This window comes from Salmo salar, chromosome ssa13, assembly GCF_905237065.1.
Source record: "Salmo salar chromosome ssa13, Ssal_v3.1, whole genome shotgun sequence".
In the NCBI taxonomy this organism is placed as follows: Eukaryota; Metazoa; Chordata; class Actinopteri; order Salmoniformes; family Salmonidae; genus Salmo; species Salmo salar.
In genome coordinates this window covers 90,126,604-90,140,677 of record NC_059454.1, presented here as the reverse complement: position 1 = coordinate 90,140,677, position 14,074 = coordinate 90,126,604, and the positions used below count along the sequence as shown (strand labels likewise).

The window sequence follows — 14,074 nt, the reverse complement described above, 5'->3', positions numbered from 1 at the left end:
TGAGACATTGCAAACATGACCAAGTAGGCTACATTATGTAGATTGAGAGACTTGCTAGCACTGCTGGTAATGATTTAACATAAATGATGCGCAGATAATAACTTTACCGGTTGTTGCTTCTACAATAAACAACCCAAAACTACAATATGTTGACAGGTTCACAAATGAATCTGATAGAAAGGAATAACATACGAAAAAAACATAACAGGTCCTGAATTGAAGAGCCAAACACCTCATCAATTTAGAGCTGGATTTTTCCTGACCAAAACCGTACCAGACAACTTCAGCTGTCTCATCAAGTTAGAAGGGATGAACTCCAACAAATTATGTAGAATTTGCGCCGCAAGATAATAATTAGTCAGTTAAACAAAAAACGATAACAACGCAATGACAAAAAAGCAGATACCTTATGAAAAGTTATCCTTCCTTACGTTCTCAATATTTGGCAGGGTGGAGTCCTTTGAAAAGTGTACCTTCCATTAATACTTATCAGCTTCCAATCAGCATCAGCAGGCGGAAACAGCGTGGGGAAAACTACTACGTCACTCTTCAGTGCTTCAGAACTAAACACACATTTTTCTGCTGAGTAGATTTGGAGTAAGACCAGCTCCCATCTATTCTCCTTGAAATCCGTGTTAATAAGACGTTCTGGATAACGGGGTGGGTTGTCTTTTACATCAGAAAAGTGTACAGTAACAACACTGGGGATGGAGAGAGCTGGGGTCCCCTCGTCCATAGCAACAATACTGATGTTGTACTGAGAACATTTCTCTCTGTCCAGAGGCCCGTCCACAACTAGAGTAGTGATTTTTATAAGAACACTGCAGTTTGAAAGGAACAGTATCACTTATCTGACAATTCACAATTCCATTTTTACCCCCATCTTTATCTGAGAGCATTACTAAAGCAACAGCAGCGCCAGACTTGTCATCCTCTCTTACTGTGCTCATGAGTGATGTTATTGCTATCTCTGGAGCATTGTCATTTATATCGACTACTTCCACCAACACTTTACAATGTGTCGTTTTTGGAGGTTGGCCTTGGTCTGCAGCCTGGACTCGTAACTCAGTCCCAACGTTTTCTTCATAGTCGACATTACCTTTCACTGATACATCCCCAGTATATGGGTCAATAGCAAATATACTAGATCCTTTTTCATTACTGTTACCAACAAAATAGTAAACAATGTCACTGTTGATATCCTCATCCAAATATAATGAAGTGAGATATATTATTTTGGTTCCAATCGGAACTTTCACTTTGTAGAGAGGTTTGCTGCCAAATTGATTGTTGTCATGTATTTCCATTACATGTACAATGATCTATAATGTCTCGGATCGAAGGAGAAAATAGTCTTGCCGAAATCCCCCCCTACCTTTTAATTTTCTTAATTTTGTGGCTAGAGTCAAATACTCTATGTGGCACACATCAGAGTCAAATAATTTCTATAGAACAAACTTCACGTCAGGATAGGCAACCAAAATGAATAGTTATATAATTACATAGAGGAGGGAGTAAACTGTAGGCAAGCAATAAACATTTCAGAACAACTACTAGTCAAATAAGATATGGGAGAGATGACGAATTTTGGTAAAGAGATTTATTAATAGACTAATACACTTGAAACAAATAGCCAAACCGAAACCTGCAGACATTACTAGTGCCTCTCCCCGCGACCAAACCGACATATAAAATCTAATGAAAAGCAGCCTAACGTGATCAGAAATCTCAACTAGCAAGCAAGTCGCAGCAATTAAGAATTGAGTGCGTGCACTTTCACAAGAAGGTGTGGGGGATTCAGGCAAGGGAGGGGGTTCTGCACTACCGGAAAGGCCCATCACTATCCACGGACCTCCCGATTCTTATGTAGGCTGAAGTTGTTTATGATAGTTTCATTATATTGCAAAGTATCGTTAAGAATAATCTCTCGACTAGTATACCGCGGTTCTTTTTACATACAGTACATCTCGAGTGCATTCTCCTCTCACCAAACTTGCTTGACTGTGCCTTCAGCAGGGGAAGTGCGGGAAGGAAGGAGGAACCTGATCAACACAATATAATCACGGTTGACAGCAACACCAAGTGTTTTTACTGTATTTTTAACATTTTTATAATAAAGATGTATTATTTTAGTTATTCAAAATATTGGTATCAACAGAATTGCAGAAATGGAAGCAGATTGATTTGTTTGGTTTGCTAAGCTAGCTAGCTAACTAGCTATAGCTGTGTACTGTTTGCATTCAAAAAATGCATTCAGCACCACTCACTTCTAGTTTCCCCCACTTCTAGTTTCCCCCTATATATATATATATATATATATATATATATATATATATATATATATATATATATATATATATATATATATACAGTTGAAGTCGGAAGTTTACATACACTTAGGTTGGAGTCATTATAACTTCTTTTTCAACCACTCCACAAACGTCTTGTTAACAAACTAAAGTTTTGGCATGTCGGTTAGGACATCTACTTTGTGCATGACACAAATCATTTTTCCAACAATTGCTTACAGACAGATTATTTAATTTATAATTCACTGTATCACAATTCCAGTGGGTCAGAAGTTTACATACACTAAGTTGACTGTGCCTTTAAACAGCTTGGAAAATTCCCGAAAATGATGTCATGGCTTTAGAAGCTTCTGATAGGCTACTTGACATAATTTGAGTCAATTGGAGGTGTACCTGTGGATGTATTTCAAGGCCTACCTTCAAACTCAGTGCCTCTTTGCTTGACATCATGGGAAAATCAAAAGATATCATCCAAGACCTCAGAAAAACAATTGTAGACCTCCACAAGTCTGGTTCATTCTTGAAGCAATTTCCAAACGCCTGAAGATACCACGTTCATCTGTACAAACAATAGTACGCAAGTATAAACACCATGGGACCACGCACCCATCATACTGCTCAGGAAGGAGACGCATTCTGTCTCCTAGAGATGAACGTACTTTGGTACGAAAAGTGCAAATCAATCCCAGAACAACAGCAAAGGACCTTGTGAAGATGCTGGAGGAAACAGGTACAAAAGTATCTATATCCACAGTAAAACGAGTCCTATATCGACATAACCTGAAAAGCCGCTCAGCAAGGAAGAAGCCACTGCTCCAAAACCGCCATAAAAAAGCCAGACTACTGTTTGCAACTGCACATTGGGACAAAGATTGTACTTTTTGGAGAAATGTCCTCTGGTCTGATGAAAAAAAAATAGAACTGTTTGACCATAATGACCATTGTTATGTTTGGAGGAAAAAGGGGGAGGCTTGCAAGCCGAAGAACATCATCCCAACCGTGAAGGACAGGGGTGGCAGCATCATGTTGTGAGGGTGCTTTGCTGCAGGAGGGACTGGGGCACTTCACAAACTAGATGGCATCATGAGGCAGGAAAATTATGTGAATGTATTGAAGCAACATCTCAAGGCATCAGTCAGGAAGTTAAAGCTTGGTCGCAAATGGGTCTTCCAAATGGACAATGACCCCAAGCATACTTCCGAAGTTGTGGCAAAATGGCTTAAGGAAAAGAAAGTCAAGGTATTGGAGTGGCCATCACAAAGCCCTGACCTCGATCCTATAGAAAATTTGTGGGCTGAACTGAAAAAGCGTGTGCGAGCAGGTTTGACCCAAGTTAAACAATTTAAAGGCAATGCTACCAAATACTAATTGACTGTATGTAAACGTCTGACCCACTGGGAATGTGATGAAAGAAATAAAAGCTGAAATAAATCATTCTCTCAACTATTATTCTGACATTTCACATTCTTAAAATAAAGTGGTGACCTAAAACAGGGAATTTATACTAGGATTAAACGTCAGGAATTGTGAAAAACTGAGTTTAAATGTATATGGCTAAGGTGTATGTAAACTTCCGATTTCAACTGTAAATAACATAAGGAACGCCTAAAGAAAAAAACTAACAAATGTATCCAATGAACAACACTTTCTTCCTAAATTTAAGGTATTGCGTACCTTACCTTAGTGGTGTAAACTAGGGCCTACATCTAAATGTCATTTCAGTTTTCAATTTTACATTAAACAACTAAATACTACAATATTATGACAGGTTCATACCTTTATCTGTTAGAGGAGAATACGACACAACTTTGCTGCAGTTTTATCTAGAAAAAGTGAGCAAGAATGAGACTGACTAACCAAAGTAGCCACAGGTTGCTGTCCATGGTGTTGAATTGAAAAGCTGCATGCTGCATCAATTTGGAGCAAAATTTCACCCAAACTATACCGTACCCATGACATTTGTCAAGTTAAAACGGAACTTAACCAAGTTTTTCGGGAACTTGAAAAAATATAATGTGCACATAAGACAATGTCAATTTAAAAAAAGCAATTACAAAGCAAAATCCTTAGAAAAAGTGATCCTTACCTTCTCTGAGCTCGGAAGCGTTCTTGTTCTTTGAAAAGTGTCTCCTCCATTAATACTGATCAGTTCATCATCAGCAGGTGGAAACGGCGTGGGGAAAACTACAACGTCACTCTTCATTGTGTCAGAGCTGAAACACACGTCATACTGCTGAGTAGATTTGGAGTAAGACCAGCTCCCGTCAGGGTGGGTGGTGATCATGGGGGCGCTGTACCTGCTGAAACTGCCGTCTGACCTGTGGCATTTTACAACTATTAAACTGATGAGGCTCAGTAGAAATATCACTGATACTGACACAATGGCGACGAGCAGATACAGATTTAAATCTGAGAAACTCTCCTCCTTTACAGGCAGTTGTCTGAAAGTTGTCTGCATGTCATCTGTACTTTCAACGACCACAACATCAATAGACACAGTCGCAAACAGGGAAGGTTCTCCATTATCAGACACCAGAATGACCAACGGGTGAGTTTTTAAGTCATTGTCACTCATGTGTCTCTTAGTCCTTATTTCTCCGTTGTTGGTTCCAATTCTGAATAGATTGGTCCCCTTTGGTGCAGAGATGTGATAAGAAAGCAGCGCATTATAACCAGAGTCGGCGTCTACAGCCCTGATCTTGGCCACAAAGTATCCCGCTTCAGCAGAATAAGGAATGTTCTCAGAATGAACGGAGCCGTGGTCAGAATAGGGCGGGAGAATCACAGGACTGTTGTCATTCTCATCCAGGATAAAAACCTTGACAGTGACGTTGCTGCTTAGTGGAGGAACACCAGAGTCTGTAGCCTGAACTTGAAACTGGAACTGTTTTACTTCTTCATAGTTAAATGACTGCATGCTATATATCTCACCAGTTAAAGAGTTTATGTTTATCATTGTAGACAAGGGTATTGCATTATTGCCTTCTAAAAATGAATAAGACATCTGAGCATTTTCATTTATGTCTAAATCATTCGCAGTCAAGCTGGCAATATGACCTCCAACTGGACTGTTTTCTTTTAACTGCACCATGATGGGCTCTGAGAAGCGAGGTGCGTTGTCATTCACATCAGAAATGTGCACACTAATAACTCTAGTGCTGGAGAGAGGTGGGGATCCTTCATCTGTTGCAACAATGGTTACATTATACATTGAAACAAGTTCTCTGTCTAGTGGCCCATCAACTAATACAGAATAGTAATTATTATATGAAGACTGCAACTTGAAAGGACCAGAACCTGCAATGTTACACTGAACTATTCCATTCTTACCCCCATCTTTGTCAGTGACTGTGACTAAGGCAACAGCTGTGCCTGTTTTCACATCCTCGCGAACAGTGTCAATGAGTGACGTCACTGATATTTCTGGAGTGTTATCGTTCTCATCAATAACTTCAACTAAGACTTTACAACGTGTACTCCTAGGTGGAATACCCTTGTCTTTTGCTTGGACTCTTAACTCAATCGCAGCATTTTGTTCATGGTCAATCACTCCCTTTACCTCAATCACCCCTGTCTCAGGAACGATAGAGAATAGAGCTTCGTTTTCAGGCCCATATCCAACTAGAGAATATATTACTTCACCATTTACTCCTTCATCTATATCCGAAGCAAGAAGAGAAGTTACTTTTTTTCCTACCGGTGAATTTTCATTCACTTTCACTTTGTAAAGAGGTTTGCTGAAAATTGGATTGTTGTCATTTATATCCATAACGTTTACCACTATCTGTAACGTCCCTGATCGAGGAGGGTTTCCTCCATCAACAGCAGTCAGTGTCAGCTGGATCACAGCCTGTTTCTCTCGGTCTAAAGCTTTCTGCAGCACTAATTCCGCAGACACACTCTGCTCTCCACCGCTCTGTACATCAAGAGAGAAGTGTTCATTTGGACTCAGCTTGTAGCTGTTTACCGAGTTACTACCAACATCTTGATCTTTTGCAGTGGGTAATAGGAATTTGTCTCCTAAAATAGCTATCTCTGTAATATTCATTGTAAGTGTATTACCTGAGAAAAATGGTGCGTTGTCATTTGTATCCAAAATCTCTATCTCGATCCGATAAAGACTATGCGGGTTTTGTGCTAGGGCCTCTAAATTTAAGGCACAAGTCTTGCTCGTCACACATAGGTCTTCTCGATCGATTCTCTCGATAACAAACAGAGCACCAGTCTTAACATTTACATCAAAATACTTTTTGTTAGATCCGGCTACAATCTGAAACATACGAGACTCCAATTCCTGAACGTTGAGATTGAGGTCCTTGGCTATATTCCCAACTACGGTTCCCTTGTTCACCTCCTCTAAAACAGAATAGACAATCTGACTGGATGATACATTCCAGAAACAAAGAAGAAGCAGAATCCGAATCAAAATACATGCATGGAGAAAGAGGCCCATCGTTATCCACGGTTCAGTTGTTAGTTCCAAACATCGATAATTAGATTCTGAAACTAGTGTTATCTAGCATAAAAACATAAGACATAAAACGCCCAAAACGCAGTGAGAATGCTTTCTTGGATAAAACACAAACAGAGTGCGATGTATCCTGGACCTGTACAAAGCCCTCCCAGCTCATGACAAACCATAGAGGGAGGGGCACCAGACTGAGCAACAACCTTCATATCCATGGTCTGCAGCGACACGGTGTGACATGAAACGTGTGTTTTTAAAAACGACCAGCGACCCAGTTATGTCGCTGTCCACCCCAGTGGTGCTGAAGTCGAAAGAAAAGTGCTTCTTAAACGAGCTGTCTTTTTTGACCTACAAATAACCATAACATTTACACCATATGAACCCCAAATTATGAAAATATTGTTTGAACAAAGTGATTAATATCCAGAAGGCAGAAAAGTTAAACAAGGTAGACCTAACTCTATTCAACAACATAAGGTACCCCTACATGACCTTTTCAAAAGGCGCATTAAACGAAACAACAACATGCTGAGACATAAGGATTTCCTGCTAAAAACTAATGATATAAAACAAGAGACATATTATCGACTTAGAAATAGCATTTTGGTCAATAGATGGTACATAGTATGCTTTTATAATGAAGGGTAATTACCTTCTCGCTATTGGGAAGAGTTCGTGTCCGTTGAAAAGTGTCTTCTCCATGAATGCTGATCAACTCGCCATCAGCAGATGAAAACGGCGTGGGGAAAACTACTACATCACTCTTCATTGTGTCAGAGCTGAAACACACGTCATACTGCTGAGTAGATTTGGAGTAAGACCAGCTCCCGTCAGGGTGGGTGGTGATCATGGGGGCGCTGTACCTGCTGAAACTGCCGTCTGTCCTGTGGCATTTTACAACTATTAAACTGATGAGGCTCAGTAGAAATATCACTGATACTGACACAATGGCGACGAGCAGATACAGATTTAAATCTGAGAAACTCTCCTCCTTTACAGGCAGTTGTCTGAAAGTTGTCTGTATGTCATCTGTACTTTCAACGACCACAACATCAATAGACACAATCGCAGACAGGGAAGGTTCTCCATTATCAGACACCAGAATGACCAACGGGTGAGTTTTTAAGTCATTGTCACTCATGCGTCTCTTAGTCCGTATTTCTCCGTTGTTGGTTCCTATTCTGAATAGATTGGTCCCCTTTGGTTCAGAGATGTGATAAGAAAGCAGCGCATTATAACCAGAGTCGGCGTCTACAGCCCTGATCTTGGCCACAAAGTATCCCGCTTCAGCAGAATAGGGAATGTTCTCAGAATGAACAGAGCCGTGGTCAGAATAGGGCGGGAGAATCACAGGACTGTTGTCATTCTCATCCAGGATAAAAACGTTGACAGTGACGTTGCTGCTTAGTGGAGGAACACCAGAGTCTGTAGCCTGAACTTGGAACTCGAACTTCTTCACCTCCTCGTAGTTCAATGACTGTAGGCTGAATATTTCACCAGTTAAAGAGTTTATGTTTATCATTGTAGACAAGGGTATTGCATTATTGCTTTCTAAAAACAAATAAGACATCTGGGCATTTTCATTCATATCTGGATCATGCGCAGTCAAGCTGGCAATAAGCCCTCCAACGGGACTATTCTCCTTCAGATATACATTAATTATGGGTTCTGAAAAATGAGGCGCGTTGTCGTTCACATCAGCGACATACACATTAATGACACTGGTACTGGAGAGAGGTGGGATGCCTTCATCTGTAGCTGTAACAGTCACATTGTACTGGGAACCACTCTCTCTATCTAGAGATCCATCTACTACTAATGAGTAATAGTTATTATAGGAGGATTGCAATTTGAATGGAACAGAGCCTACTATTTGACAGTGTACTTTTCCATTTACACCCTTGTCTTTATCAGATACTGTTATTAGACCAACAGCTGAACCTGATTTTGCATCCTCTCTAACTGCATTCATCATTGAAGTCACTAATATTTCTGGGGAATTGTCATTGACATCCATCACTTCTATTAGGACTTTACAGTGTGTTGCACGGGGACTAGAACTACTGTCTTTAGCCTGTACGTGTAACTCAAACGCAGCATGCTCTTCGTAGTCAATTGTTCCTTTAACTGTAATTTCACCAGTGACTGGGTTTATTTGAAAAAAGTCCAGTGCGTTTTCCTCCCCATGGCCTATCAAAGAATAAATAATTTCCCCATATACTCCTGAGTCCACATCAGTTGCGTTCATTTTTATTATAGGTGTGCCAGTAGGGACGTTCTCAAATATACTTATTTTATACAAATGTTTGCTAAAGGCTGGGCTATTATCGTTTACATCTATCACATTAATAAATATATTTAATGTCCCGGATCGTGGAGGTTTTCCTCCGTCAACACCAGTCAGAAGGAGCACGATAACAGCTTGTTTCTCTCGGTCTAAAGCTTTGTGAAGCACTAAGTCAGCAGACACCGTTTTCTCACCGCTCTGTACATCCAGAGAGAAGTGCTCATTTGGGCTCAGTTTGTAGGTTTTAACAGAGTTACTGCCTATATCAGGATCATTAGCTCTTGGTAGGGGATATCTTTCACCTAGAGAGGTAGATTCTGTGATATTTAATGTATGATCACTTGTACGAAATGAAGGTGCGTAATCATTTATATCTAATACTTGGATCTCTAAACGGTACATGTTGAGAGGGTTCTGTGCAATGGCCTCCAAGTTTAGAGAGCATTTTTGACTGGTCATACAAAGCTCCTCTCGATCGATTCTTTCTTTCACAAACAGAGCACCGGTCTTTAAATTCACATCAAAATACTTCTTGTTAGATCCGGATACAATCTGAAACATACGAGACTCCAGTTCCTGAACATTGAGATTGAGGTCCTTGGCTATATTCCCAACTACGGTTCCCTTGTTCACCTCCTCTGAGACAGAATAGACAATCTGACCGGAAGATAAATCCCAGAAACAAAGAAGCTGCACAACCGTAATCCAACAATATCCACAATGCATGGAAGGACCCATCTTTAAATCCACGGGAATCCCAGACTTTCCGTATTCTATGAGAAAATCATGAAGATAATAAGGCAAATATTCCAGAAAAGAACCACATCATATCCTCTCACGAAAGAGCTGTCGTTTCAAAAGGAATCTGGCTCTGTTATTCTGACAAAAGCCTGCACAACACTGACTGCTAGGCTCAGAAGGAGGGGCCCTATAAAATTAAATCAAGGGTTCATATCCACGGTCTACAGCGACACCCTGTGTTTTTCTTACTAAATGGACATGACACTGCTCAATTAGAAATAAGCACATGACCTATGTATGCATCATGTCTTTGCCTGAAATAAAACGGTTTAATAGTCTAAGTAAAACATTCCGCTTCATTGCAAGAAGAGGCAAATAGTACCCCAACTTATTTCACTTGTGGTTTACTCTATATAATTTAGAGACCACCTACCACTTTGACTCATCAATAGCACAACACTTGGGATAGTTATGATACAGGCTTCCGCTATAGTTATTAGTCGTTGAAAAGAAACAGAGAAACTGAAGGTTATATGGTTGAATACATTGCAAAAGGAGATGGGTCACAACATTTAGGCAGTTCACAAAACGAAGCACTAAAGAAGTTAAAGAAAAAGAAAAATACTTAATTTAATAATGTGGAAGAAAGACTATGAGAAAACTGATGCTTAATATGTGGTGCCGGTTAATTCCAGTTCTAAAAGAGAAAGGTGTCACAATTTAAGGGTCATTGAAAGTCGAGATATGTTAACACAACCCCTCAAAGATGAAGCATTTAAAGAAAGAACAACATTGTATACTGCTCGTCATTCACCAATCCACTGATGGAGATGGTTTCTGTCGCGGCTTCGCGGTCCACAAGCGTGGTGCTGAAATCACCACTGCTCGAATCTCGGCAGGTTTCACGAGCTCTGCACTAAAACTTTAATGAAAAATTCGAATATTGGTAATATAAAAAGATGTTCTTACCTTTTCAGTGTTGGACAGCGTCCGTGTCCTTTGGAAGGTATCACCTCCATTGATACTGATCAGCTCACCGTCAGCAGGTGGACAAGGGCGTGGGAAAAACGACTGGGTCACTCTTCAGTGTGTCAGAGATACAACACACGTCAAACTGCTGTGTAGATTTGGAGTAAGACCAGCTCCCGAACGAGAGTCGGCGTCTACAGCCCTGATCTTGGCCACAAAGTATCCCGTGTCAGCAGAATAAGGAATGTTCTCAGAATTAACGGAGCCGTGGTCAGAATAGGGCGGGAGAATCACAGGACTGTTGTCATTCTCATCCAGGATAAAAACGTTGACAGTGACGTTGCTGCTTAGTGGAAGAACACCAGAATCTGTGGCCTGAACTTGACATTGTAACTTTTTGACTTCTTCATAGTTAAAAGACTGCATGCTGTTATTTCACCAGTTATAGAGTTAATGTTGACAATTGGCGAGGGCGATATATTATCACTTTTACTTTCCGATAGAGAATATGATACAGGCGCCTTTTCCATTTAATCTGGATCATACGCACTTACACTAACTATCAGACCTCCCACTGGACTATTCTCCTTGAAATCCGTGTTAATAAGACGTTCTGGATAACGGGGTGGGTTGTCTTTTACATCAGAAAAGTGTACAGTAACAACACTGGGGATGGAGAGAGCTGGGGTCCCCTCGTCCATAGCAACAATACTGATGTTGTACTGAGAACATTTCTCTCTGTCCAGAGGCCCGTCCACAACTAAAGAGTAGTGATTTTTATAAGAACACTGCAGTTTGAAAGGAACAGTATCACTTATCTGACAATTCACAATTCCATTTTTACCCCCATCTTTATCTGAGAGCATTACTAAAGCAACAGCAGCGCCAGACTTGTCATCCTCTCTTACTGTGCTCATGAGTGATGTTATTGCTATCTCTGGAGCATTGTCATTTATATCGACTACTTCCACCAACACTTTACAATGTGTCGTTTTTGGAGGTTGGCCTTGGTCTGCAGCCTGGACTCGTAACTCAGTCCCAACGTTTTCTTCATAGTCGACATTACCTTTCACTGATACATCCCCAGTATATGGGTCAATAGCAAATATACTAGATCCTTTTTCATTACTGTTACCAACAAAATAGTAAACAATGTCACTGTTGATACCCTCATCCAAGTCTGATGCCGTGAGAGTTATTATTTTGGTTCCATTTGAAACATTCTCCTCAACTTTTACTTTGTAAAGAGGTTTGCTGAAAATTGGAGTATTGTCATTAGTATCGAATACATGTACAGTGATCTGTAATGTCCCAGATCTGGGAGGTTTTCCTCCATCAACAGCAGTTAGTAAGAGCTTCATCACAGCCTGTTTCTCTCTGTCTAAAGCCTTCTGTAACACTAACTCAGCAGACAAACTCTGCTCTCCACCGCTCTAAACATCCAAATAAAAATGTTCATTTGGACTTAGCTTGTAGGTTTTCATAGAGTTACTGCCCCCATCCGCATCCTCAGCCACTGGCAGAAGAAATCGCTCTCCCGCAGCAGCGTTTTCAGAAATATTTAATGTCAGAGAATTTTCTATGAAACAAGGTACATTGTCATTTGTATCCAAAATCTCTATTTCAACACGAAAAACATTTAAAGGATTGTGCGCAATGGCCTGCACATTCAAAGAACACTTCACATTGGTCTCACAAAGCTCCTCACGGTCGATTATCTCATTCACGAACAGAACACCAGTTTTTGGATTTACATCAAAATACTTCTTGTTGGATCCGGATACAATCTGAAATATACGTCACTCCAATTCCTGAACATTGAGATTGAGGTCCTTTGCTATATTCCCAGCAACGGTTCCCTTGTTCACCTCCTCTAAAACAGAATAGACAATCTGACCGGAAGATATATCCCATAAGCAAAGAAACAGCACAATCCGAATCCAAATATATCCACAATGCACGGAATGGTCCATCCTTATACACAGACCTTCTGATTCTTCTGATTGTTTATGATAGATTTCTAATATTGCTAAGCAACGTTTTATATAAGAACAATCTCTCTATTAGTATACAACGGTTGTGTCTATGTAACAGTGTAGGTTCCGTCCCAACCTGGGCTCGAATAAGGGACCCTTGCACACATCAACAACTGACACCCCACGAAGCATCGTTACCCATCGCGCCATAAAAGCCGCGGCCCTTGCAACGCAAGGGGAAACCCTACTTCAAGTCTCAGAGCGAGTGACGTCACTGATTGAAACGCTATTAGCGCGCACCACCGCTAACTAACTAGCCATTTCACATCGGTTACATCTACATACAGGCCTATCTCGAGTGCTTCTCGTCTCAACAACTCGCTTGACTGTACCTGCCTCATCAGTGGAAGTGAGGAGAGGAAGGAGGAGCCCCATATAGTTATCAACTGAACATAATCACGGTCTACAGCGACACCAAGTGCTTTTACTCTGCTCTTAAAATGAATACAGATGTGATTGCTTTAGTTATTCAAGATGTTGGTATCTCTCAGAAGAGTTCATATAAAAAAAAGATCATCCAATGAACAACGCTTTGCATGATCCTCTCAAATGTAATTTATTGCTTAGCCCTAAATCTGACAAACAGCTGATGACCAGTAGTCGAACTCAATGGCTAAATCTTCTGTGGTGTGCATATACATTTAAATAACTTTACCAGTTACTGCGTCAACCATAAACCATTAAAAACTACACTAATTTGACAGATCCACAAGATTATCTGATATAGGAGAACATGAAACAACTTTCCTGCAATCTAATTGAGAAAACGTGAGCAAGAATGAGACTGACACAAATCAAAGCAAGAAGCCATATGTCGCTCTCCCTGGTGCTGAATTGTAACGCTACACTCTGCATCGATTTAGAGGATAATTCAAAAACAAAAAACTATCCTAAACCGTACCCATACAATTGGAACCGTCTATGTAAATTACAACAAATCTCGGGAATTAAAAAAATGTAATGACAAGATAATAATGCTAATAAAATAAATCAAGACGTGACAAAAACATCCCATATCATGAACAGTCCTCCTTACCTTCTCTGAGCTCGGAAGCGTTCCTGTTCTTTGAAAAGTATCCCCGCCATTAATGCTGATCAGCTCGCCATCAGCAGGTGGAAACGGCGTGGGGAAAACTACTACGTCACTCTTCATTGTGTCAGAGCTGAAACACACGTCATACTGCTGAGTAGATTTGGAGTAAGACCAGCTCCCGTCAGGGTGGGTGGTGATCATGGGGGCGCTGTACCTGCTGAAACTGCCGTC

At 40.5% G+C, this 14,074-nt stretch overlaps 2 protein-coding genes across 3 annotated transcripts in view; both read right to left on the bottom strand.

Moving 5' to 3' along the window:
- LOC106568101 (protocadherin alpha-C2) overlaps nucleotides 1–9,982 on the bottom strand; it is a 62,395-nt gene extending 52,413 nt beyond the window's left edge. Inside the window, exon 1 of one of the 2 annotated variants that reach the window (XM_045692362.1) lies at nucleotides 7,430–9,982. In XM_045692362.1, the coding sequence (XP_045548318.1) occupies nucleotides 7,430–9,802 (2,373 nt within the window). In that variant the 5' untranslated portion in view covers nucleotides 9,803–9,982. Of the gene's footprint in view, nucleotides 1–4,395; nucleotides 6,365–7,429 lie in introns of those variants that run through there. The other variant, XM_045692363.1, reaches the window with a different exon arrangement.
- A 786-nt stretch (nucleotides 9,983–10,768) lies between these two features.
- LOC106568113 (protocadherin alpha-3-like) lies at nucleotides 10,769–12,917 on the bottom strand. Its single transcript, XM_045692395.1, has one exon. It carries the CDS (start codon nucleotides 12,133–12,135, stop codon nucleotides 11,305–11,307), a length of 831 nt encoding a protein of 276 aa, XP_045548351.1. The 5' UTR covers nucleotides 12,136–12,917; the 3' UTR covers nucleotides 10,769–11,304.
- Nucleotides 12,918–14,074: the final 1,157 nt, after the last annotated feature.